This window comes from Akebia trifoliata, chromosome 4 (genome assembly GCF_017979445.1).
Source record: "Akebia trifoliata isolate Shusen 1 chromosome 4, ASM1797944v1, whole genome shotgun sequence".
Taxonomy (NCBI): Eukaryota; Viridiplantae; Streptophyta; class Magnoliopsida; order Ranunculales; family Lardizabalaceae; genus Akebia; species Akebia trifoliata.
Window position 1 is genome coordinate 23,560,604 of NC_141378.1, and position 24,506 is coordinate 23,585,109.

Below are 24,506 nucleotides of genomic sequence, written 5' to 3' on the forward strand. Positions count from 1 at the left end.
CACAGCAAATCAAGTTCCTATGATCCACATGTAATCTGTTCCTGACTTGCTTCTCAACCAATGCACCGTCCATGCTCCAATAGATATCATCAAACCAAATAAATAATTGTTGGACTTTTATTTTCGGGTAAAAACTGAAGCCGACTCTCTGAAATGTTCCATGTGTAATGTAACTCATTGATTTACCCAAAACATTATTTGCCTTTTTCTTTTTCAATGGATAAAATCAGTGTTAAAAGCAAAGGATGTAGTGGCTCCACAATTTCTTGTGCCAGTTGTTTAGATTCTTCTTCAATAGCCAATAATGATGCCTCATACTCGTCAACCTCACTTTCGCTTAAACCAAGCTCATTGATTTCTTCCTCGATTTCTTCATTACTCGTCGAGTTTAGACGCATGGACTTTGATCACATTTGCTCCATTCTCCCAATTTGAGCACTTTGATTTATAATGTCCACGTCAATTGCACTTGCAGCATAAGTTTTGTTGTATGAGATCATATCATTTGTCACATTGTCTGTGCTCTTCGCTTTCCTGTATAATACGGTCAAGAACAATATGAAAATTTGCCTGGGAGTGGCGCGTTCGACGTAATTCTGACAATATATTTTTGAGTTTCTTGAAACCTGCAAGCACGATAGTTCAACCTAAATTCGATCAAAAGTCCTAGCGTGGCTCATCTAGGGGACCCAACTCTTCAAAAAGACCTTTTAAAGCCTAGAACTAAGCTAGGTCATGGGTTACCCGTGGCCTAGGTTAATTTTCCTTAGGGCCATGGGTCAACCATGACCCTAACACTTTTTACATAGGACCTTGGGTGAGTCATCAACTTATGTAATTTTGCACAGAACTTCACTCACAAAAGGCCCATTCGGTTAGGCAGTTTTGTTGGGGATAAGTGCACTTGAGTGCTCTAGATTGCTTAGGGAAATTACTTTTTAAACCCCTCCCTTAATTACTTATTCCTCAAGAAAATCCTACCATTTTCCCACCTTGCCCATGCATTAAGCCTTCATTAATTGGGCAACCTTGGTTTTCTAGTAATTGTCTAGTTCCTCTAATCTTGACTCTTGGTCACCTTTGGTCCCCACAATGAGCCAATTACCTTTTTGTCCCCAATTTGTTGAGACTCAATTAGAGAAATTGACCTTTCAGTCCATTATGATTATCTTTAATTCAAGGCTTTGTCTATTAAATTCCTTGCAAATTGACTAGAATCAAAGGACCTTGACCCTTTTGCCCACCCACAAGAAGTCTCTAGAAGCTCAAGGTCATTTACTTTTCTACCCTCAAGTTGTTAGGAGCCTAGCTAGTGCAATTGTCCTAAAAGTTCTAATTTTCCATTTCAAATTATATACCATTGCGACTAGGTTCCCTAGAGTTTGACCAAATTCAACAAATTTTAAAAGGGTTGATCCTCCGGCTTAGAAAATTTCTTCATTCTTTCCATCTTTTTGTATTAATCTACGTAACATTATGATGTAAAGCATCCATCTCATTAAATATAATTGTCATCCATTCTGGGTGAGATAAGGCATCTTGGAGATTCTTAGAAATAAAAACAAAAGAAACAATGTAGATAAAAGAATACAACGAAGCATGAGAAACAAAATTAGAGATAAGATGTCTAGTAACACAAGAACGAGTATCTTTGTGAGGAGCGATAGGTAACTCACTAGAAGATGAAGCAACATCTATTACTTGAGCGAAAAGAGGTACCAATACTGGAGGTGGATCTTCAGATGGCAAAGAAGTTGGTGTTGGCAGTGTAGTAGTGGTCCTCCTGTGATAAACTCGAAACTTTGGGTTTAGAAATAGGAACAGGTAAAGGAACACTCTCAAATGTAGCATCAACAAACGACCCAGTAGAAAAGTATGTTGTAGGTTCTAAAAAAGTAACATCAACACAAATTAAGTGTTTGTGTAATGTGGGACTATAACACTGGTAACCCTTTTGGGTACGAGAGTACCCAAAAAACATGCATTTCAAAGTCTTGGGATTTAACTTGTCATGACCAGGACCCAAGTGATGAACAAAACACATCCAAAAATACAAGGGGGAAGATGAAAAAAGGACGATCAAGAATAAGATTTGATGTAGAAAAGTACCATCAAGGACAACAGTAGGCATACGGTTAATGAGATGATAAGCAATAATCACAACCTCACTCCAATAATATTTGAGAACCTTTATCTGAAACATTAAGGCACAAGTAACTTAAAAAATGTAGTGGTATTTTTACGTTCATCTTCCTCATTTTGTTGAAGGGCATGAACACAAGATGATTGATAGATGATATTGTGAGACTACAAATAAGTAGTATAATGACAAAAAAAAAAAAAATCTTTTGCATTATCAGAACGTAAAATGCATAAAAAGTACAAAATTGGTTAGAATTTCCATGTGACACTACTGAAATATACTAAACAACTTAGAATGATCTTTAAAAATAACCAAGTCCTCTTTGAATAGTTATCAACAAAAATAACAAAATATTTAAAACCTAAATAAGTAGTGGGGGAAAGACGCCATACATTATAATGCACCAAAAGGATTGGACTCCCTATGACTCGCTTTAAATAGAAAAGACACTTGGTGATGTTTGCTAAACTGACGCACTTCACAATAAAGTGTGAAGTCTTTATTTAAAGCAGGAACTAGACTCTACAAAGCACGAGGAGAAGGATGACCAAGCCAACAATGCACTGAAAGGTACTGGAAGATGAATGAAGACTGCTGAAACTAGAGCACTGTCGAGAAGATACAGACCATCTACTTCACGTCCGCCACCAATCATCTTCTTCATCTTTAGATCTTGAAACACACATTGAAAAAAGGAAATGTCACTGAACAATCCAATTTCTTTGTAAGTTGACTCACAGAAAGAAGACTAAATGAAAATTTAGGAACATAAAATATTGAGGATAAAAAAAGACTAGGATTGGGTTGTGAAGTTCCTAACCCAACAAATTTTAAAAAGGACCCATCGGCTAATTCAACATTTTGACAAAAAGATGGAGAAAGACATGAGCGGAGATAGTAAGGAGACAGTGGGGGCAATGTCCTCACCCCCTCCAATTTTTGCCCCCTTGTCAATTTTTTGAAGATGACATTACCTCCTGACTAGGCCTTCTCCCATAGACTAATTGAAAATGACCTAAATATCCTCTTCTTCAACTTCCAACCAAAACTCTCTAAATTTGTCCACAAAACCATTCATCTTCAAGGTTTTCACCTGTACCATTAACTATAGTTTGCCCCGATTACAATAAAATTTTGGTTCTGCCCTTGGAGAAATAGATGACAATAAGTGAGAATATCATATGATCTAATGCACCAAAATCAATGATCCAAGGGCTCGTAATAATAATAAACAAATGGATACCTTATTTGTCTGGGCTAAAGTAGCATTAGCTAAAGAGTTGGAGATTAGTTTGTCATATTCCTCTCGAGAAAAGACAATGGATTTCTTCTCTATATTCTGATCATCTGAAATAATAAGTTGAACATCCTAAGCTGAAGATAATGAGGCCTGAGGGACAATTGGTCTCCCATGAAGATCCCAACAAAAGTCAATAGTGTGCCAATCCTTACCACAATGAGTATACTTTTGGGTTCCATGACCTTCCCTGAATCTCTACCATCACTACCTCTACCTCCACGCCCACCACGACTACCTTTGGACTACGACTACTGATAGAATGACGTTTTAGCTTGGAGAAAACATCTGTCAAGGAAAGATGATCAAGACTTCCTAAAATCTGAAACTTGACTGCATCATACTCTAATCGGAGGGATGAAAGAAGACAAATAACATCCATATCCTCTTTTTACTTTTGCATTTGAAAGATATAACTGGAAATAGGTTAATATTAATTCATTTCTTCACGCATATGCATCAATGAAGCGAAGGTCTGATCCAGAGTGTTATCATCTTGTTGTAAGGAGAAATATTGTAGAGTGATATCATAAATTTGGGTTATATTGTTGGATCCTGAATACATGTGCCTCACTCATTCCCAAATCTCCTTCGCAATATCCAGAAACATCTAGTTAGCACTGATTTGTGATTCCATACTATTCCATAACCAAGTAACAATCTGACCATCTTCCTACTCCCATACCTCAATGAATTTTTCATCAAAAGAGTTAGACTTTGCTTGGGTTAGATGAGATTTCTTACCCTTACTTAGTCTTCAGAAAGAACTCCGCAACCTTTGACCGCTGTATGTAATTACTTCCATTTAAGCAAATGAAAGTTACTTGGACCTTAGAAAAATCAGTCAATATCTCGATAACTATCTTCTGTTCCATGGAATAATTTCCAATCCCCTAAAACTCTTTTGGGAAAAATCGTAGATATCAAAAGTGAAGGGGAACACCACCACCAAAAGAAATTGCAAACACCCAGAGCCCTTTCTGGGTACATTGCAACACGTTAAAAATATGGAGAACTCCTCCAGATGAGATTGCAACACGCTGGCTAAATCATAGGACTTCATAAGATTTCCAAACAAAATCGTAGGACTACACTACAACCACTCACGAACCACCAACAAGAAAATCCCTTGATATGTGATCACATTAGGGATTTTAATAATCACGACAACGCCAATCCTCTAAGGTAAGGGTTTTAACAAGCAATGAATATGAGTAAGAAATTGTATCACAAAATCTGATTTGTACGAATTGTAGGAAAAGAAAGTGAAAGACCCCAAAATCAAAACAGCAAGGAATGCTATGATACCATGTAGAAGATTAGAGTTAGGGTTTGAGAGAGATAAAGCGAGAGAGGAATTGAACTTGACTCTCTCACTATGAACCGTGGTATATATAAAAATAAAAAATAAATTAAATTATACATGCCCTTATGATACATAAAATACCGATATATCTAACACTTTTCTACTAATGTCTTGAAGATGCAAATTTTGTAGGTTTAATTTGATCATGCATTTTTCGTAAGAATGTTGTTTAATACCTGTCCCGTTTCAATTTCATATTTATGAGGCTTAAGGGTAAGCAATATTTCTTTGTTCAGGAATGTGGCCACAAAACATCATTTTATCATGCTAGCATGGATCCTCATCACCGAGCTTTTGTTCAAAGGCAGTGGAGCAAAGATGAGATCAATATAATATGTGCTACTGTGGCTTTTGGAATGGGTATCATTAATTGTCATGTTAGTTGCTTTCTTGATGGCTGATATGTACCATGTATTAACCTTTAGATTTCAGGTATTGATAAACCTAATGTTCGGTTTGTCATTCATCATTCTCTTCCGAAATCTATTGAAGATTACCATCAGGTAAGTTTTTGAAAATCTATATTATTTTTTTATAGGTTTTCTTTTCAAGTCTCCATGGTATGATATCTAAAACATCAAAGTTGAGATATGCTTGTGGTGATGATTTTACTTCTAATTTTCTCTAATAAGTTATATGGTTATTGCATAGGAGTGTGGCCGTGCTGGTAGAGATGGTCAGCGATCATCTTGTGTGTTGTATTACAGTTACAGTGATTATGTACGTTACATGCAAATATTACAAAATCATCCTTGTGATTCAATTATAGAGTGCATTTGGACATGGTTATCATTAACCTGCTGGGATGAATATTTATTGTTATTTCTTTGTATTTTCGTTGTTACTTACATTTTCTTTTTGGTTTGAGAAGATGCGTGCCAAGCATATGATTTGCCAAGGAGTCATAGAGCAAAGTTCTTTTGCATCTTGTGTGTCAAATTCAGATAGAATACTAGAAAGAAATATTGAGAATCTCTTGCGTATGGTATTTCCTCGAAAGCTGATCTTTTTTTGTTACCTCCACGATTCGAATGGAATACTTGCTGAAGTGATCAATTTGTTTGTTAATAGGTCAGTTATTGTGAAAATGATGTTGATTGCCGACGTCTCCTACAACTCGTTCATTTTGGAGAAAAGTTCGATCCTTCAAACTGTAGAAAAACTTGTGACAATTGTTCCAAGACTTCAAGTTATATTGAAAGAGATGTCACTGACACAGCAAAACAATTGGTTGGGAAAAAATATCTTATATTTTCTTATTTTGCATTTCATTACTTATTTTTGCCCTAATTCATTTTGATTTTTTATTTGTTTTACATGAATATATTGTGCTTAGGTTGAATTAGTGAAATCAACAGGTCAGCAGTATTCATCATCTCATATCCTTGAAGTTTATAGGGGTTCCTTCAGTCAAAATGTATGTCCCTACAATAAGAAAATGTCTCCGTGTTTCCTTCCCCCCTACTTCATAAATTTAATCTGATATTGGCTATTGTTAAACTTAGGTTAAGAAGTTCAAACATGAAAACTTGAGCTTTCATGGAGCTGGAAAACATCTAGCGAAGGGCGAAGCTTCGCGAATAATGCGCCATCTTGTTATTGAGAATTTTCTTGTGGAGGAAGTCAAAAGAAGTGATTTTTTTGGATCTGTATCATCAGTGTTAAAGGTATATGGAGTTATTATTTTGATTTTTATACTCAATTTGTTTAGTCTTGAAGGTTGTTAGGTAAACAATAAAAATCGCTCCTCTCTTCTATTATGTCATCATTATTTATTTATTCCTAATTTTGTTCCATAGGTAAATGAATCTAAGACTGACAATCTTCAATTTGGTAGACAGAAAGTTATTATCAGGTACAATAGTTTACTCTTTCTGTTTCATTTTTATTACATGTTCTTGTTTCTTGTTAAAACTTTTCAGTTATGTCTTTTTGTTTTTTTTACTTTGCATGTATATTACAGTGTGAACCAAACATTGACATCTGATAAACCTTAATCCTTAGTTAGCTTTCGACTATGATGTCATCCCACATTATCAGTCTATGTATGTGAATTGTCATGCAAAGGTGAAGCCAATAATCGTGTATTTCCACTACTGCATATAGATGAAATTTCCAAGATTTAGGATCTTATCTCTGGGCGATATCCTGAGGCTGTCTTGACTGTGACATTCTGAAACATTCCCGAAACCTCAAAATAAAAAAAATAAAAACACATTTTTTTACCGACGCACAAAGAAAATATTTTGTTTCGAATGAACAAGATAGATATTGAGGAATTTTCCATACGTAAGATCATAATTATTAATGTGGGCCTTTTCCACATAAAAAGGAAATCTCCAATGTTTTGGGATCAATGTTTTCACTGGATGTCTTGGCCGAAACATCCAGAGACCATGTGAAACTTTAAACCATGAAATTTTTGTTGATGTTCCTAGGCTTAGAAGCGAGGTTATTTACCTAGGTCTTTAATCAGGGTCCTAATCCGCAATTCTAAGTCCAGAAACTAGAGCTTAGCCTATGTGCACTTCTATTTTTTCAATTTCAAGCTTCCACATTACTAAGTTGTCTTTTTATATGGGCTAAGATACATTTATGATGCGTTTGAACGTTAACTATCACATTTCCATTTTATTGAAGTGGTGAAAATTATATCTAGTGTCCAAGAACTTGAAGTTTGATATGATTTATCTTTTTTAAATGCTTGTCATGGATTGCTAGGTAGCTACACATGCGATTTTATATGACCAAGTTCATTGTGCAATTCAACATTCTTAAAAGACTTGAGCACAAATGCTCATGGAGTTAATAGGTATGAATTCAATCTAGATACAAAATACAAGTAAGTGAAGCTAGAATTAATGTTAATACATTTTTTTGTCAAAAATAAGGTCGGATTACTACAAATTCATGTGCCCATGTTCTAGAATCAATTCTATGTTTGGATTCACGCCGTTAATGAGTTGCCATTAATGAATTAAGCAACCTCAATGAAGTCCTTTCTGCCCTTTCAAATTTTAGTTTTGTCATTTGTCACCAACAAGAGAAAATGTGTAAGAAATTCTTGGGAAAGAGGCACTTATGTTCCCCCAGGTTCTCCCATCTTTTTTCTCTCTATCCAAGAGGAATTTGCTAAAAGACATATGCATGTAAAGAGATCTCTCTTCCAATACTCGGGGTAGAAAATTCATGTGAAGGTGGTAATCACAGGTGGCAATTTGTTTTAACTTTCTCCTTGATCATGTGGTCAATATTGGAGGATTTTGATTTCAAAAAAGAGGACTACGTGGAAGATGTTCCCACTGTTAATGGGGTTGGGTATTTGTAAGGAGTGGAATGGTCGCATAGTTGAAAGACAAGTGTATCGCATCGTGGTGGTTTAAAAGAAACTTTCATATGCCATTGGGTTGTCTTTCTTAAGGAGTTCGATGGTGTAACTTCCGATGACTTTATGTATTTTCCATTGCCAAAGGAGTTATTAACTTTATACATTTGTCTCTATTTTTTGATAAATACATTTTTCTCTATTTTTAGCTAAAGAGGTTGCTTTTCCGTAGTTTTCGTGTTCTTGGGTTTCTTTACAAATTGGTGCTTGCCCTGTTTCTCTCTTCTTTTTATATATGTACTCACAAAGAAAAAGGAAAAAAATTAATAGTGAGTTATGTAGGGTACTGACGTATTGGTGCTGAGTGTCTGGCTAACATTGGAGGACTTATATTAATGTGCAGTCTGAAATTTTTATACTTCACAACCGCCATTTTGCTAATATAATTTTTGGTAGACAAGATATCCGTCATTTGATTATTACATTTTTCTTTCTTTTTAAAACCAAAAAAGTTAAGTAAATGTTTTTGGTTACAAAAATGCTTACCCAGACCAAGAAGTCAACCATTGGTGCTGAGTATAAAAACAAGCGACTGTAGAATTCATCCGACATTCCATTATCTACACTACATGGTTTATAAGCAAGTTTGCTCAAACCATGGACATTTGCTGCACCAACTTGCTTATATACTTGCTTCTGAGAAAGAAAGAAAAAAATAGAGAAATGAAATATTTACTTGTGTTGTTAACGTTTTCCTTTTATTTATCTTGAAGGTTCCCTGTCTCCACAAACGCGACTAAGCTGAACAAATATGAAGTGATTCCGGCAAAAGGCCCACTATTTTCCGGAAAGATCAGCTCCTCACAAAATTACACTCCTACCCAACCTCAGTATGAAGTAGATTTGGTAAGAAATTTAGTTACTCCTACCCAACCTCAGTATGAAATTTAGATTCGGAAGGAAATTTAGTTAATTTCCTTCCGATTTCTGACTCCTCTGCTTGATGATCTTTCTTATTATTCTCATTAAGTGTTAAAATGATTGCTTGTATTTTGTTGCAGAATCTCTCAGCCAAACTTTTTGCTTCTTTACGAATGCTTCGAACTGCTCTTATGAAAGAACTTGGTGGGGAAGTCAAAGCATTCAAGATATTTCGGTGTGTGCTACTTTTCTCTTAGTATCTTCCACATTTTTTATTCCTGATCCCCTCGATCAATTCAAGTCCTGACAAGTTCCTCTCTTTTTTCCCCTTTAGAAATGACACATTGCAGCAGATCAGCAAGAGAATTCCAAGAACAAGAGAAGAACTTCTTAAGATTAGCGGCATTGGCATGTAAGATTCAGGCTGGTTTGAATTATGATCTTGTAGTAATCTTTATATTTTGACTCTGCTCACTTGATTCAGGAAAAAGTTGGAGAAGTTTGGAGACCGGGTGTTGGAAACTATTGAATCTACCCTTAAGGAGCACTATAAAACAGACAAGAATAACAGTGGTGATACTAATAATACTGGGGCAAGCAAACTAAAGATAAACTCCTTTGGGAACTGTTATTCAGATTTGGGAGTGGATGATTTGAGCAATAATACTGGCTTGTCGAAGAAAGGGGCAACAAAGGAGGGGTTGAGAAAAAATACTGACTATAATTATTCTAGGGTTGTAAAGCCCGAGGAGCAATTTATGAGTATTGATCGAGATTGGGATGACTCCAAAGATGATATGGATGTGGAAGGCTTAGATTTAAGGATTGAGCACAGTGGTTTAGGGTCAGGCAGAGAGTTACCTTCATGGCCAACAAGAAAACAAGGCTCATGGTCGAAGTTGTAATTTGTTTTATGGGAAGGTACTCATAATTCGTCATGGCTGGCTTGCATTGTAATTTCTACATTGCACTTTTGGAAGATAAGGCTTTGCATATGATTGCAATTTTGGAAGATAAGTTAATTTCGTGTACAGTTCCAAGATGCAACCCAGGCATTCTGTGTAGAAAATCATACTTGGAGTTCTGCTGAAATCAAGTTCTCATACCATTGATGTTAACAGAAGGTAAACCATTAGTCAATAGATCCTTTCTATTCTCCCTTTTGTTTGCTAATTACGCTTGGTTACGTTTTTTTTTTTTTTTTATCTTGGATTTAAATACTGGTGCATTGATCCTGGATTTTACGCTTAAAATTAGAAATAAAATATATAGAAATCACATTTTCTTTTCCACAGTTGAATCTGTGAACCGGACCCAATCGACAGATATATAGGTTTCAAAACACTGCCTAGTTATCATTCACTCCCAGAATCTGATTCTGTTAGTTTGAGAAACTTTTTTTTTGGTGGTATTTCAGGTAAAAATGATGCAGTGTTGAACATATGGGGGATCCCTCCAATAGGAAGGCAAGAGGCTCCCAATGAACTCTGGGAATTTTGAAGTAAACCACCTTATTAAGTAATGGAGGGGTTTAAGCGGAAAATGAGTCGTGTAGATCATTCTATAAAAACCCATAAAATGGGTAAATGTTCCATAGATCTCTTGAACTTTGGCTATTGCTCCAAATTGGCAATTTTACTTACATTTACATTCAAGTGTAGATTTTTAGTTTATGTAAATTTCATTTGACCAAGGACTCTCCCTGTGTTCAATTTGGACTTTTCTAGATAGGATTAAGCTAATCCAATTTGGTAAAATAAACACCCTTAAAAATTATTTAAGAAGTGATTATAATGAAAATCACCTTAGGTCCATTTTTTTTTTCTTCTTTTAATGATAGATTCTAAATAAAAGCTGTTTTAAGACATCAGTAGTAGGTTTATTATGGGATTGATTTAAATGATTCCAAACTCCAAAAAAGTATGGTGGCTTTCTTTTGGGTTTTTTCTGGCCCTATGGTCTAGGATCATTTGTTTCAAGTCCATGATGAAATATTCTTAAACCCAATTCCTAGAAATCACCAATCAGACAAATCTTTGATCCAATGATTAGAAATCACCCCCACTTATGATTAGAGGACAATGGTTTTTTTTTTTAAAGGTATATTTTTGGTTGGGATTGCGTTGGCTAGGATCCAATTTTATTCCTTTCTGAGAATAACTAGTCTACTTCAAAGCAACTAATAACAATAACTAATCAGATAAGAAGTAACCATGAGAATTCTGAATTAATTAAATAAGAATTAGAATATGCCAACTTCTTGGTCATCCTCTATTTTTATTTTATTGTTTTTTGATGCTCGCATAGGTAGCTTTTTTGGGAATCTATTTGTATATGTGTTCTCAACATTATTGAGATCATCCCAAAAAACATCCAATCATTTTGATATTCTTAGTCTCACTAAAATTATATTTGAAATTTAAAATTTTGTTTTGTTGAGTTAAATGATGCAATCAATCTGGGAATTTATACTAATTTGTGTCAAAACTTCAAGAGAAGCCAAGTTGGAAGAGAAAAAAATTTCTCTTGAATCTGGAAAGCCGTATTCGATGAAAGTCGTATGTACGGCTTGGAGGGAGATCTTTCATATCTTTCGAGATCCACCCTACAATATGGGGTCAAAAAGCCAAAATAAGTGATTTTAGCCCTTATAAAAAGAAAACGAATTCTTGAACCTCTTTCACGCTCATGTCACGTCGAGGTACTGCAGAAGAAAAAATTGCACAATTCAATCTAATTTATCGTATTCTACTAAAAAAAATTTTGCAATTACATTTTATGGTATATTTATAGGCGAAATAGAAACATAACAATTAACTCACTCCCACAAACAACTATTTCAGGTTGTTACTATTTGAAATAACAAATAATTAACTTATTAACTAACTCCAACAACTAACTTTGACTACATCATTCTTCCATCCTTAAAAAAATTCGACCACGAGTTAGGCGACATAATAAGATAGCAAATGTTGTTCATTAAACACATTAGATATGTTTAAATGTGGATGAAGTTCCACCCCGTAAGCATTATCATTGATGCACTCTAATATATTGCAAGGTCCTACTTTGCAAGTTTTAAGTTTGTTGTTTAAGCCACCCTTCCTTTCATTGACAAGCAGAGCGATCAACCTCTTCGTCTTCAATACTAGATGAAAATTAGTCTCAACTTCTCTCTTCATTTTTTTTTTAAATAAATGGAAAAAATTAGGATATATCATGCTCCATTGGTCATTCACAGTAAAAACAATCGTTGGAAATGATTACATTTGTAAGTGAAAAAGGGTAGTATAGGTATTTTAAAAATATTATAACAAGAGATGAGGTTTAGGGACCATTAAGAAAGAAAAAGTTTACTAAATGAACTATCAAGCTAATGCCCAAAAAGTAGGCATTGGTTAGGAAGAAAAAACCCTTTATATAGGGTCTATTAAGTAATTTTCTCAAAATAACCTAAATACCCTCATTTTAACATTAACAAAAAAAAAACAATATATCCTTAATTTTTCTTTCTAATACCAGTCATCTTCATTCTCTATGGAAATTAATTTTTAATCTTAATTTCATTGTCAATTTATTGTTTTGAACATCATCTTAATCCCTTTTAAAAATCTATAATTTTCTATAATAAAAAAAAATCACATTATCTACTTCTAAAATCATATCTGATTCTTTGCATTTGAAGGTTAAAGTAGATTAATCTTAAAGTTGAAAGTAGGGTAAAAATTTTCTTGGCAAGAGGAACCAAAAGGTTTTTGGTTTCAAGATGAAGACTAGGATAATGTGATCATTTACATTAGTGTAGTGGAGAAGACAAAGGTCAAGACTCATGTAAGCCCCTTGACTTGGATCTTTATTCATATACAAGTGAGAAATGACCTAAATGCCCATTTTTTCAGCCAGGAACCATAAACTCTTGTGAATTTTCCTATAGATTGTCCCCCCCCCCACCACCCCCAATAAAAAATAAAAAATAAAAAATAAAAAATAAAAAATAAAAAATAAAAAAATCCTTGGCTTGTATAGAGCAAGGAAATGGCAATGAACAAGGCCTTAAACTGAAACAGGACATTTAAATCCAGCCCATTTACTAATGGAGCCAACTCAAGCCTTGATAAAAATCAGTGAGCCCAAATCCAAATTTGAGCTGACTACATTTGGGCTCTTTTGAGGGTCGGGTCGGGTGGGCGGACTAGTCCACCCAAAGGCCTTGATCCCTAAATCCAGACCCAACCCTTTTATGTTGATAGGTCTGGAGTCTGGACAAACAAGGACTCAAAATTAGGCCAGTCCATTCCAGGATAATATGGGCTGTGTCTCAGTCCGACCCATTAACTAACGCACACCCCCATATAAGTAATCTTAGTCTTAGGTTGGTTGTGTTGTGGTGGTCACATCTTTCTTTCTCAAATTCGCTGGTGGACCTCCACATTATAATCCGTTATTACTTACCTACTTGGATTAATTTAATTTATATTAAATAATAAATAATAAAAATATAAAAAGGAAAGAAAAGAAAAGAAAAGAAAAAAGGTTGTTGTGGTTGTGAACAGCTTTGGATTCCAATAATATCTTTACAAACAGCTGGAAAATTGTAACGAAAAGATATACCCACTTGTCTCTCATCATTATCAACGACTCTCTCTAAACCTCATCAACCTTTTATTTTAATAAACATAAACATAATAATAATATTCAATATTCAATATTCCCCTCTTTAATCATTGCTTCTTACACTCCTCCTCTCAACCTTTAATTAATTATATACACACTCCAGCCTTGTAATCTGCACCAGCCGTCTCTCCACGTCTGTGTGTCAGTTAATTATCTGACCCACCAGTATCGCAATCCCAACTCCATTACGTTATATCGGGTCGGGTCGGATCGGATAGGATTGCCCTTCCTCATCCTATACCTAATCCTAAGTGGTAAAGTCTTCTCCATTTAGATATGACCCTTCATGTTTTGATGAATATGTATGTTACCCCTACGGTTTCATGCAAATTGATGACATGCCCCTTGACCTCTTTCTTCTTATGTAATAAAATAAAATAAAATAAAATGACTTAAATGCCCTCATCTTCAACTTTTAAAAAGAGCCCTTATTTTCTTCTTCCAAAAATCAATCTCTTTGATAAAAATTTTAACCTAATCTTCAATCTACTTCAAAATTTGTTTAATCTTATAACATAAACAAGTCATTTAAGAGTTCTCTATAAAGGATTAAGGCAATGTTATTCAAAATGAATTGAGGGATAGGTTAAATAGAATTTTATAAATAAAAAAAATTAGATTACTCTAGAGCTTGAAGATGAGTAGTTTTGAAAATAAAAAATCAAGAGTTTTAGGAACTTATAAGTTGAAGACGAGGGCATTTAGGTCATTTTATTAGTCTAGTAGATAATACCAAGGTCCAAGGGCCATATCATCACTTTAAAAAAAACAGTGTATCTCACATATTCACCAAAACGTAGAAGGGTGTTATCCAAAAAAAAAAATTTGCGGAGAGAATCACGGGCCTGCTACACCAACACCTCGTAACGTGGCCCACACTTTGAGGTGAAGTGTCCGTTTGCCTAACGTTACGCCGTTACTTTGAAGTTAACGACACCACCACGAATCTGGACAGAGTGGTTTTCCTTTTTTAATTTAACATAATAATAATTTCTAAATCTTTTATTTGATTTGATGGTGAAACACGAAATCTCCCAAACATCGATGTAATCACACGTGTCTACTTTTCTTTGCGAAAGTTATCAACGGCTTTGATTGGCTGCTGCACTTTAAAAAAATTTAGGGACAATTTGATGACGCCTTTTATTTCAATAAATTAAGATTAAAAAAAATAATTATTAAAATAGCAACGAGAGACACATTCGTTCTTTCAATCTAATCTTTGAATGAACGAAACACGACAAAGAATGTTACGGTTGTAAACTTAGAGGCTAATCTCACATAATATTATTTAAAATAAAATAATATATATATATATATTAATATAATAATAAAATATTATATATATATATATATTTTTAGAAAAGCAATGGAGGGTAAACAACTATGAACAAAATTGTATAGTGTTTTTATATATATATATATATATATATTATTATGCTTATAATTGTTTATTACTTTTTAACTATAATATATGATTTATAATCAAAGAATTTGAGAAGTTGAAGGTGATGAAAGAAAAACTCAAGCAACGTGAATCGAGATATTAGACACATATGTGAACCTAATTCAATAACGTAAAACACTATTATGATGGACATTCACATAAAAAACTCCAATGACAAAGGTGGTAAAGATGGGTTACAAAAAATACTACCTTATTGCACATTTTTCTTAGTGAATTTTCGATCTTCCTTTTTAGGTTAAGTGACAGAACTACACTATAAAGAAGTAAAGTAAACCTAGGATTACAAACAAAGGATTTGAAAGATATAGACAACACAACACTAGAAGATGACTTCATGTTTAGTTGTCTCATCAAAACTCATAATTGAGGCTACTGACCCATCAGATGGACAACCCTTCCCTCCAAACTTGTTAACCAAGACAACGACGGGCAATTATTCCCTCCTGGCCTTTATGAAGTATTCTCTTTCTTTACAAAAACTTTGGTTGAGCCAATTGACAAAACTTGCAAACTAGGAAAATTCGATTAATAAAGGAGATGAAGAACCTAAAAGATAAGACATTGAGTTCAAAAGGACTCTCTAAGAAAAGAGTTCGAAGGAGTTGAGTTAGGACCTAGTGGATTCTCCCTCATCCTTGACCCTTCTTATGAATTCGCATCGGGAGCTAGCTATCCCAAATTGTTAGAGATGAAAGAGAGGATTTGTCAATAGAGAAGGAATTAACATGAGAATGGACATTCATATCAAAACTTAGTCCAGTACAAAACTTCTAACCATTTTTCACCATATAGTATAAATATGGGTAATGAATGCTATTTTTCGTGCTCTTGATGAAATTAATAAATGGTTAAAAATATCAAAATAATTGATTTTTGGTATGAAGGTGCATCAAGGGGTGAACGAAAAATTCATTAGACAATGGGGCAACAAGAATGTATAATATTAAGCATGAACGGAATGAGATACATGTGCTTGTGCCTAACACCTCGTATTTCCTCTATTATAATTAGTTAAAAATGATAAGTAATGAATAATGATAAATGTGTACTAAAGGATTTTTTTTTTCTTCGTTCTTCAAAAGAAAAATTATAAGCATTTGAAAATTGATTATATACTTTTTAAAATATTTATTAAAATTTTAAATATAGAAAATAATAGAATATGCCTTGATTTTAAAAATAGAGTAAATAAAAAAGAATAATCTTGATTAATAATTTTTAGTTGCGAACATGCATTTAAAAACTCTTAAATTTTCAATAAAAGAAAAAGTATACAAACTTTTATACTAGTGAGAATCATATGGATATTAGATTAGGAGGATATTATATTGTGATGACTTTCGACCTTGTGGATGTATTGATCTCTTAGCTACAATTACATTACATTAGAAATTATCGATTTTCAAGAAATTTGTTGTGGCAAAAATACACGGAATTCCAAACATACACATATCATGCCTTGACTCTCATATTTGACTTTCGGGTTTTAAATGTGTGTCATGAGATTCTCAATCCAAGGGTAGAACCAATTCATATACTAACTGAACAAATACTTACAAGTTAAAAAAGTACATGATCCAAAAGTGACTCACGTGCGTAGTTAGAAGAAGTCGTCTGACAGAGCATAACCCCTGGACATGACCAGAGTAAGTTAACTTCCATATTGCGATTCTAAATATGAAAAATATGAGTTGGCACCAATCTATCACTATCCACCATCTATTAAAGGATCGGTGGAGAAAAAAAAAATGACATGTAATTTTACCTAATGGTCGTATATAATATTGACTTGACTTGGATCTTGGGATGGAATCACGAACCATCCACCAGAGTTGGCTCAATCACCTAAGGAATGCAATTAGTTGTGCTACACGTTTTAAGGTGTTGGAGGAGATTTTATTCTCATATTTTTCACACTTATTCCTACCACCTCGTCGACATGATAAAATGTGATGAATGATTCATTTTGATATCTAATTTCTCAAAAAAGAAAAAAAAATTTTGATCTTTAAAAAAATAACAATTGTCAAAATTTGTTAACGATGTTATTTATTTATTTTTGTGTTTGTTAAAATAAAAGAGAGTTATTATTGGCACCACAACTTTTATTATTACACTCCAATTAAGAAAAAAGAAAATAAGTGAATGACTGAGAATAATTAAATATTCTAGTGCCAATAGAAGCTCTCATATATATATATATATATGTTTGCTAGATTTCTATTTTTTGGATTTAGGATTTTATATAAGCTTAATTATAATTATAAACAATTAATTATTGAAATTGTTTGAAAGGATGTTATAATGTATTATAATGTTGAGATTATAATCTGAGCCCACCCTTTGTAATGTGTAAAGAGTGTAGTTCAATCCTTAACTAGGGTGTGATAAACAATTTAAGAAATTGGGGTGTAATAAGTAAATGTTGGTGGTACTAGTAGCAACTCTCAAATAAAATCATCTTTTTTTACAAAAATATTGGCTCAATTGTTAAGTCAAGTGAATTGTATGATTTTTAATGAATATTTTAAAAGTAATTTTTTAAAATGTTCTTTTCAAGATAAAGTTTTGTCTAGAAAGATAACGATAGTGTTTGGTAATGCATTTTAATCTTATTTTTCACATTTTTAATGTTATTATTATTATTATTATTATTATTTGATAAACATGATAAAAAGAATTTTCAACATAAACAACGAGAGAGGAAGAACTAAAAAATGACTCAAATCAGGGGTAGATTTATAGTGGGGGCAATTGTCCTCGATAATTTTTTAATACTTATAAGGATTTAATAGTTATAAATAACAATGATCGATAAAAGAATTTTTCGTTATTGCCTCACTTATTTTCTTTATCCTTAATTGGAGTGTAATAATAAAAGTTGCGGTGCCTATAGTAACTCTCGTTTAGGGTTTGGTGATCTTAGTTCTTTGAGCTTTATTGGGTGGGAATAGGATTAGAGGGTTTGCGGAATATTTGGTCCAATCGCCGCACGAACACATGGTGTTGACATGGATGGAGATGATTATTATGGTAGGACTTGAACTACAAAATCAGAACCATCTACATTTAGTCTAGACTCTAGACACCACCGCGTAACTAATTCGAATTTCGAACCAAAGTCGCGACAAAAAGTGAGCAAAAACACCATTTTACTACCGTGGATGAGTGGTGGGTCCAACAATGAGTATCCTTTTCACACGTCATCAACAATTTTAGCCTTATTCCTTTAAGTGGGCCATAGTCCCACCCAAATCAGATAAAAGTCGAGAAAAGATGGTAGTGGGCACAATCGATTTAGTGACACTGGAACGTATGTTAGTCTTAAGTCAGTGGACCTCAGATGCAGCATAACATTTCTTTCTATTTTGTTTTTTAGGGGTAAAAGAAGAGTGTGATTTAAAGTTTTAATCAAACCCCTATATTTTTATACTGATCACATGTCTCCCTTGACCTCTGTCGCTCCTAATATACTAATGAAATTGACCTAAATACCATTGTCTTCAAACTTCACTAAAAAAAAAAAAAAAACCTTCATTTTCCTTTCCAAAACCAATCAACCTCAACTTCTTGGATAAAATTTTGCCCTCTTCTCATCCGCAACCTTTAGATTTTATCAAACTGAATCTTATATGCATATAAGGATAATGAAAAAATATGTGATTTTATTCAATCGATTGAAGATGAGGTTAAATAGATTAAAAATAATTTACCAAGGTGATTGCATAACTTAAAGATGATTGGTTTTGCAAAGAAAAATCCAAAAAGTTAGGATAGAGGTTGAAGTTAAGGGTATCGAGATAATTTCCATTAGTCTATGTGAGAAGATTTAGGTCAAGGGCCAGCAAATCATAAGTTTGAAAATTTAGGATATTTCAAATGTTTACCAAAACTTGGAGGGAGGTGTCTACGTCACCCCCAAAAAAAAAATTTGCGGGACCCACCATCACTTCTTTGTGACTGTTGGTTGTACGAATTTTTGACTCAATGTCTAAGTAGACCAACAACGTTAAAAAAAAAAGAAGCATCTGATTGATGATTCCTAGCCGTTGGATCTAATCATTTTGAGTCCCACATATTAACGTCTTTTTCAAACACACGCCGAAAAAACGGCGAACAGGTTTCTTTACTGCGAAACCGACGGGAAAGTGGGACCCACCAACAAAGAGAACAAGACTGTTTGTGCTGGCTTTGGACGGCAAACCACGATGACAAGTTGCCGTTAGGGAGAGAGAAATAATAAATTACATGTGGGGGGTGCTTTAGAAATAACCCCTCCTCATTTTATAGAATATTCGAGATATGCTTCCCTTGAAATCAATATTCCTTGATAGACTACTGGAAATTACCTGAATGACCTCATATAAAATTTCTTACCAAAAAAAACTTTTTTTTTTTTTTTTTTCATTTTCAACTTTAAAATTCTATCTCTTTTAACCTTCAAAATTTAAGGTAAGATAGGATTTTCATAAAGTAAAGAGTGTTGAAAAACCTCTCTGCATAGGAACCACGAGATGGTTCTAAGGATGCATGCCTTTGATCAACAATAACCATACTTTGAGAATCCAAAGCTCCTCATTGTGGTCGAATAGGGTTCTTCGTGAAACTCAAGTTTCTTTCAAAAACCAATATCATTGATATGCATCAAGAAAATCTATTGGTACGAAGAAATTAACAGGAGATGTAATTAAAGAAAAAGAAATAATCTCAAGAAACCTCTTACCATAATAATAAAGTCCATGTTTGTGGTCATTGAGAAGGTAGACATACAAAGTGAAACTCATGTCCAAGAACATCCTAACTTCTAGCTATTCAAGAGATTAAAAGCTTGAATATTAATTGTGTTGGAAGGGAAAACTAGAGGTGGAGATGAGGGCATTTAAATTATTTAACATTGGTATATAAGAGAAGACCGAAGTCAAAGGATATTTCATTTCATCAATTTTAAAACATAAGGATGAATCTCAAGTATTCACAAAAAAGTAGAGGGATTTGTGTAAATAATATCCTAATCCTAATATGGAAAGAAGAAATGAACAAGCTGTACAACTGATTTTGACAGACTGTTTATCACTAAGTCCAGGTGTACAAACACCTCACCTCACCTCACCTCCTCTTAAACCTCTCCCCCTCTTCTCTTCCCTCTCACTTCCATCTCTCACTCTTTCCATCTCTCCTTGTTCCATCTCGACCGTTTGATCAAACCCATTTCCATCTCTCTCTGTCTCTCTCTCTAAAGCCTCTCTTTCCATGGCTGAAGAAACCCAAACTCCAACTGCACCAGAGGAGGTTGTGGTGGTCTCTGATGTTCCCACATCTGAGAAAACTATAACCAAAGAGAAAGAAGAACCACAACAACCATCATCACCACCTACAGAACCTGAGACAGACAAACCCAAAGAGACAGCAGCAACAAAGACCGAAGACGAAACGGCCATCTCTCAGTCTGTTTCCTTCAAAGAGGAGAGTAACAGAGTCTCTGATCTGGAAGACCCAGAAAAGAAAGCTCTTGATGAACTCAAACAACTTATCCAACAAGCCCTCAATAACCATGAATTTACAATTCTACCCCCACCACCATCTTCTCCTCCAAAAGAAGAGAAACCAGAGGTTCTGGAAAAAATCCATGAAGAGAAATCGGTTCCGGAAGAAACCCATGAAGAAAAATCGGTTCCTTGTGCTTCTGAAACTGTTACAGAAGAACCCACTAAGCCAGAAGAAGAAAAACCAACACCATCAACACCTGCACCGCCGGTAAAGGCAGCAGAGCCAGTTGCTTTGGTTACTGAAGTTGTTGAAGCAGCTGTGGTGGTAGTCGAAGAAGATGGAACCAAGACCGTTGAAGCAATCGAAGAAACAATCGTGGCTGTCCAACCAGTTAAAGAAACAGAGGAGACTCCTCTTCCTTGCCCTGGTATCGAAGAACAATCTCCACCAGAAGAGATCTTTATTTTTGGGATTCCACTTCTGGGTGACGATCGAAGCGATGTGATTCTGTTAAAATTTCTGAGAGCCAGAGATTTCAAGGTGAAGGAAGCCTTCACAATGATCAAGAACACTGTCCGTTGGAGAAAAGAATTTGGAATCGATGGTCTTCTTGAAGAAGATCTTGGTACAGATCTCGACAAAGTTGTCTTCATGCATGGATTCGACAAGGAAGGACACCCAGTCTGCTACAATGTTTTTGGAGAGTTTCAGAACAAAGAATTATACCAAAAGACCTTCTCTGATGAGGAGAAGAGTCAGAAGTTTCTTCGATGGAGGATTCAGTTTTTGGAGAAAAGTATCCGAAAACTCGATTTCAGTCCTGGTGGGATCTGCACTATTGTTCAAGTTAACGATCTCAAGAATTCTCCAGGACCCTTTAAGAGGGAGCTTCGGATCGCTACCAATCAGGCTCTCTCTCTGCTCCAAGACAATTATCCCGAGTTCGTAGCCAAACAGGTTGGTGATCTTCTTTTTCATTTAATGATTAAACAATTTGCACATTCTTTTGATTCATTTGAATCGAATTGGAGTTCTGTTTGTTTGATTTTTGCAGATTTTCATCAATGTTCCTTGGTGGTATCTTGCTTTTAATAGGATGATTAGTCCCTTCTTGACTCAGAGGACCAAGAGCAAGTTTGTTTTTGCAGGACCATCGAAATCTGCTGAAACCCTTTTCAAGTTAGTGGTGGTTTCTTCAATTTGTCATTTTTATCTTCTGCTCTGTTTCATGTTAGGTTTGTTTTTTGTTTTTTGTTTTTTGTTTTTTCTTTTTATTTTTGGATTAAATTCTTTGTGATTTTGTAGATATGTGGCTCCTGAGCAAGTACCAGTTCAGTATGGGGGATTGAGCAAGGAGGGTGATCAGGAATTCGGCACCACCGATACAATTACAGAGCTCATTATTAAGCCAGCAACAAAGCAAACTGTGGAATTACCAGTTTCTGAGGTTTGTTCTCTTTTTTAACCCCTAATTGATTGATGTATTGAGCACCATGGGTTCAACTTATTTACACTAAGTATGCGATTTTCTACTTGAGATAATGATGGGAAATCAGAAATTTAGTGATGAAAATATAAATCATTTAAAATTATAAATGGTGAATTAATGGTTCAACTTATGAACAACAATTATTTGAATAAATGGTTCCTCTTGCAGTGGGTTTATTTCACGATTTCAATATTTTCTTGGAATAATTTGAAAATATTGGTATTTGTAGACATGCTTTTTTGATTGGGATGTCATGGCCATTGTTTAAAGTATCTCATCGATTGAATGTTTTGGTTAATGAAAATATCAATACAATGTTGGCCGATACATTCTTGAAACATTCAATGTTTTGGGGTCAATGTTTCATATCGGTCTTGTAAACCATGGGTCATGGCATCTGGTTTTCACTTCCAGTCAAGCCAATTGTGCCAATTATGTGAATAAATATTTCCTTTTGTACCTGGTCAATTTGTACAATTGCAATCTTCTCTAAAGGATTTATATGGTATTGGTGTTGCCCTTCATGCCCTGTATGTTTAATTTCAATTAGATACAATCACCAATTGTTTTGATTATTTCGATAAAATGCTTCCTCTTGTACACAGTTGATTTCATAGTTTCAATAATTTCTAATGGAATAACTAGGTGGTATTGGTATCAACCATTGTGCCATCTTGCTCAACCAAGTGTGCCCTCACTAATTGTGTGAATAAATAATTCCTCTTTTACTAAGTTAATTGATAATGGTTGTTTCAAAATTTTAATATCTTCTGATGGAATGATTAATTGGGGTAATGTTGGTGTTTTTATCTGCAGACATGCCTTCTTGTATGGGAGGTCCGAGTTGTCGGATGGGAAGTAAACTACTGTGCTGAGTTTGTGCCAAGTGCCGAAGATGGGTACACTGTGATTGTACAGAAGGCAAGGAAGATAACTCCAAGCAGCGACGAGCCCGTGATTTGCAACAGCTTTAAGATCGGTGAACCAGGCAAGGTGGTCCTCACCATTGACAACACCAACTCTAAGAAGAAGAAGATCCTCTTGTACCGATCGAAGACCAAACCCTCCTCTGACTAAATGAATGAATTTCTCTCTTCAATAGTTCTCCATCATAAAAGAAGAAAAGAAAAAAGAGGATTGGAATTTGGGTTGGGTTCTTTTATTTTGTTTTAAACTATTAATTTTATTTTTGAGAATCCATGGGATTTATTTATTTTTCTGTTTTTTTTCTTGAAAGAAAGTGAGTTTGGGTTTCAGATTTTTGTGAAATTTTACTTAAAGAAGTTCCAACTAATATTATATATGTTATATATTATATGGTTGTGGCTGTAAAATTTCTATGTACAATTATGGTTATCTTTTGAATACCTATGTCATGGTTGGATCTATTATGTTGTTCTTCTCTTTTGAATGTGAGTGAAAGTGAAAGTGGACATTATTGCAGGTGTGCGTGGGAGGAGACACAATGTGGGCACATAACCATGTGCATGGTTATTGTGTCACATTTTCATGCCCAAATTGGGCCCACACATCTCCCACACCTACCTATCTTCTGGTCCCCCTTGGGTTTAAAATGTATCTATCTATTCAGATTCGATAGTACCCCATTGTAACAGTGGGTCTCATAATACTATAATGTGAAACAACATTTGAATATAAATTTGAATTTTGAACTTTAAAATTAAAAAAAAAAAAAAAAAATCAAAAGCATTTTTCTATCCAAAAAAAAAAAAAATTCCTGCTGAGAAAAGCATGGTGACAACTGAGTTCGGATTTGGCAATTATTCAGCAGTGATTGTGACTATACATACAAAGAAAGATGAGTATTTATTTCTTTCTTAGGGACTAGTAGGCAGTGGTACATGTTTTCTATGGGTCCATCTCGATACTGGTTTCCCAGGGTTCAATATAGATGTCCTTGGATCTTTACTTGGGAATCTCTAGGGTTTTTTTTCCTTCCATCTCAGCCGCTTGTTTGGAGAGCCTCAAATTTTTTTTGGAATTCATAATAATCGTTTTTTCAACATAAGGATGTGCTTGTAGCCCTTGAGTATGTCAATATTTTTCCAAACACCCGTTTTTTTTTTTGGTCTTACATGCTAGTGTACCATTCATACATGTCTCTTGACCTGGGTCATCTCTCAAGGACTAGTGAAAAAGACCTATATACCATCATCTCTCCAACTTATTTTTCAAAAATCCTTCACTGTTCTACCAAAAATTCACACATTTTAAGGCTTGTCAACGTCTAGGTTAAATAACTTTTAGGGTATTTTAGTAAGACCTCTCCCCCTCTCACACCGTGAAATGCAAGATTAGGTTTGCCCCCCTAGATT

At 34.5% G+C, this 24,506-nt stretch overlaps 2 protein-coding genes across 2 annotated transcripts in view; both read left to right on the forward strand.

The window, feature by feature from the left end:
* The window catches only part of LOC147404541 (ATP-dependent DNA helicase Q-like 4A), a 34,507-nt gene extending 23,762 nt beyond the window's left edge, over positions 1-10,745 (forward strand). Inside the window, exons 11-23 of the mRNA XM_086437857.1 lie at positions 5,043-5,166; positions 5,239-5,309; positions 5,458-5,526; positions 5,678-5,791; positions 5,878-6,036; positions 6,143-6,223; positions 6,312-6,473; positions 6,606-6,661; positions 8,905-9,037; positions 9,193-9,287; positions 9,387-9,464; positions 9,537-10,176; positions 10,470-10,745. Coding sequence (XP_086293983.1) covers positions 5,043-5,166; positions 5,239-5,309; positions 5,458-5,526; positions 5,678-5,791; positions 5,878-6,036; positions 6,143-6,223; positions 6,312-6,473; positions 6,606-6,661; positions 8,905-9,037; positions 9,193-9,287; positions 9,387-9,464; positions 9,537-9,957 — 1,563 coding nt within the window. The 3' untranslated portion in view covers positions 9,958-10,176; positions 10,470-10,745. The remainder of the gene's footprint in view (positions 1-5,042; positions 5,167-5,238; positions 5,310-5,457; positions 5,527-5,677; positions 5,792-5,877; positions 6,037-6,142; positions 6,224-6,311; positions 6,474-6,605; positions 6,662-8,904; positions 9,038-9,192; positions 9,288-9,386; positions 9,465-9,536; positions 10,177-10,469) is intronic.
* Positions 10,746-20,331: 9,586 nt separating this feature from the next.
* LOC147404542 (patellin-3-like) lies at positions 20,332-23,558 on the forward strand. The gene is made up of 4 exons (XM_086440547.1): positions 20,332-21,638; positions 21,736-21,860; positions 21,987-22,128; positions 22,987-23,558. Exons 1-4 carry the CDS (start codon positions 20,445-20,447, stop codon positions 23,245-23,247), a joined length of 1,722 nt encoding a protein of 573 aa, XP_086296673.1. The 5' UTR covers positions 20,332-20,444; the 3' UTR covers positions 23,248-23,558.
* The last annotated feature ends 948 nt before the right edge of the window (positions 23,559-24,506 follow it).

Excerpts from the sequence above, each read along its gene's own strand:
- LOC147404542 (XM_086440547.1), top strand. The coding sequence starts at position 20,445 with ATGGCTGAAGAAACCCAAACTCCAACTGCACCAGAGGAGGTTGTGGTG. Across the intron at positions 21,861-21,986 it reads TCTGCTGAAACCCTTTTCAA|ATATGTGGCTCCTGAGCAAG; the intron begins GTTAGTGGTGGT and ends GTGATTTTGTAG. Across the intron at positions 22,129-22,986 it reads TGGAATTACCAGTTTCTGAG|ACATGCCTTCTTGTATGGGA; the intron begins GTTTGTTCTCTT and ends TTTTATCTGCAG.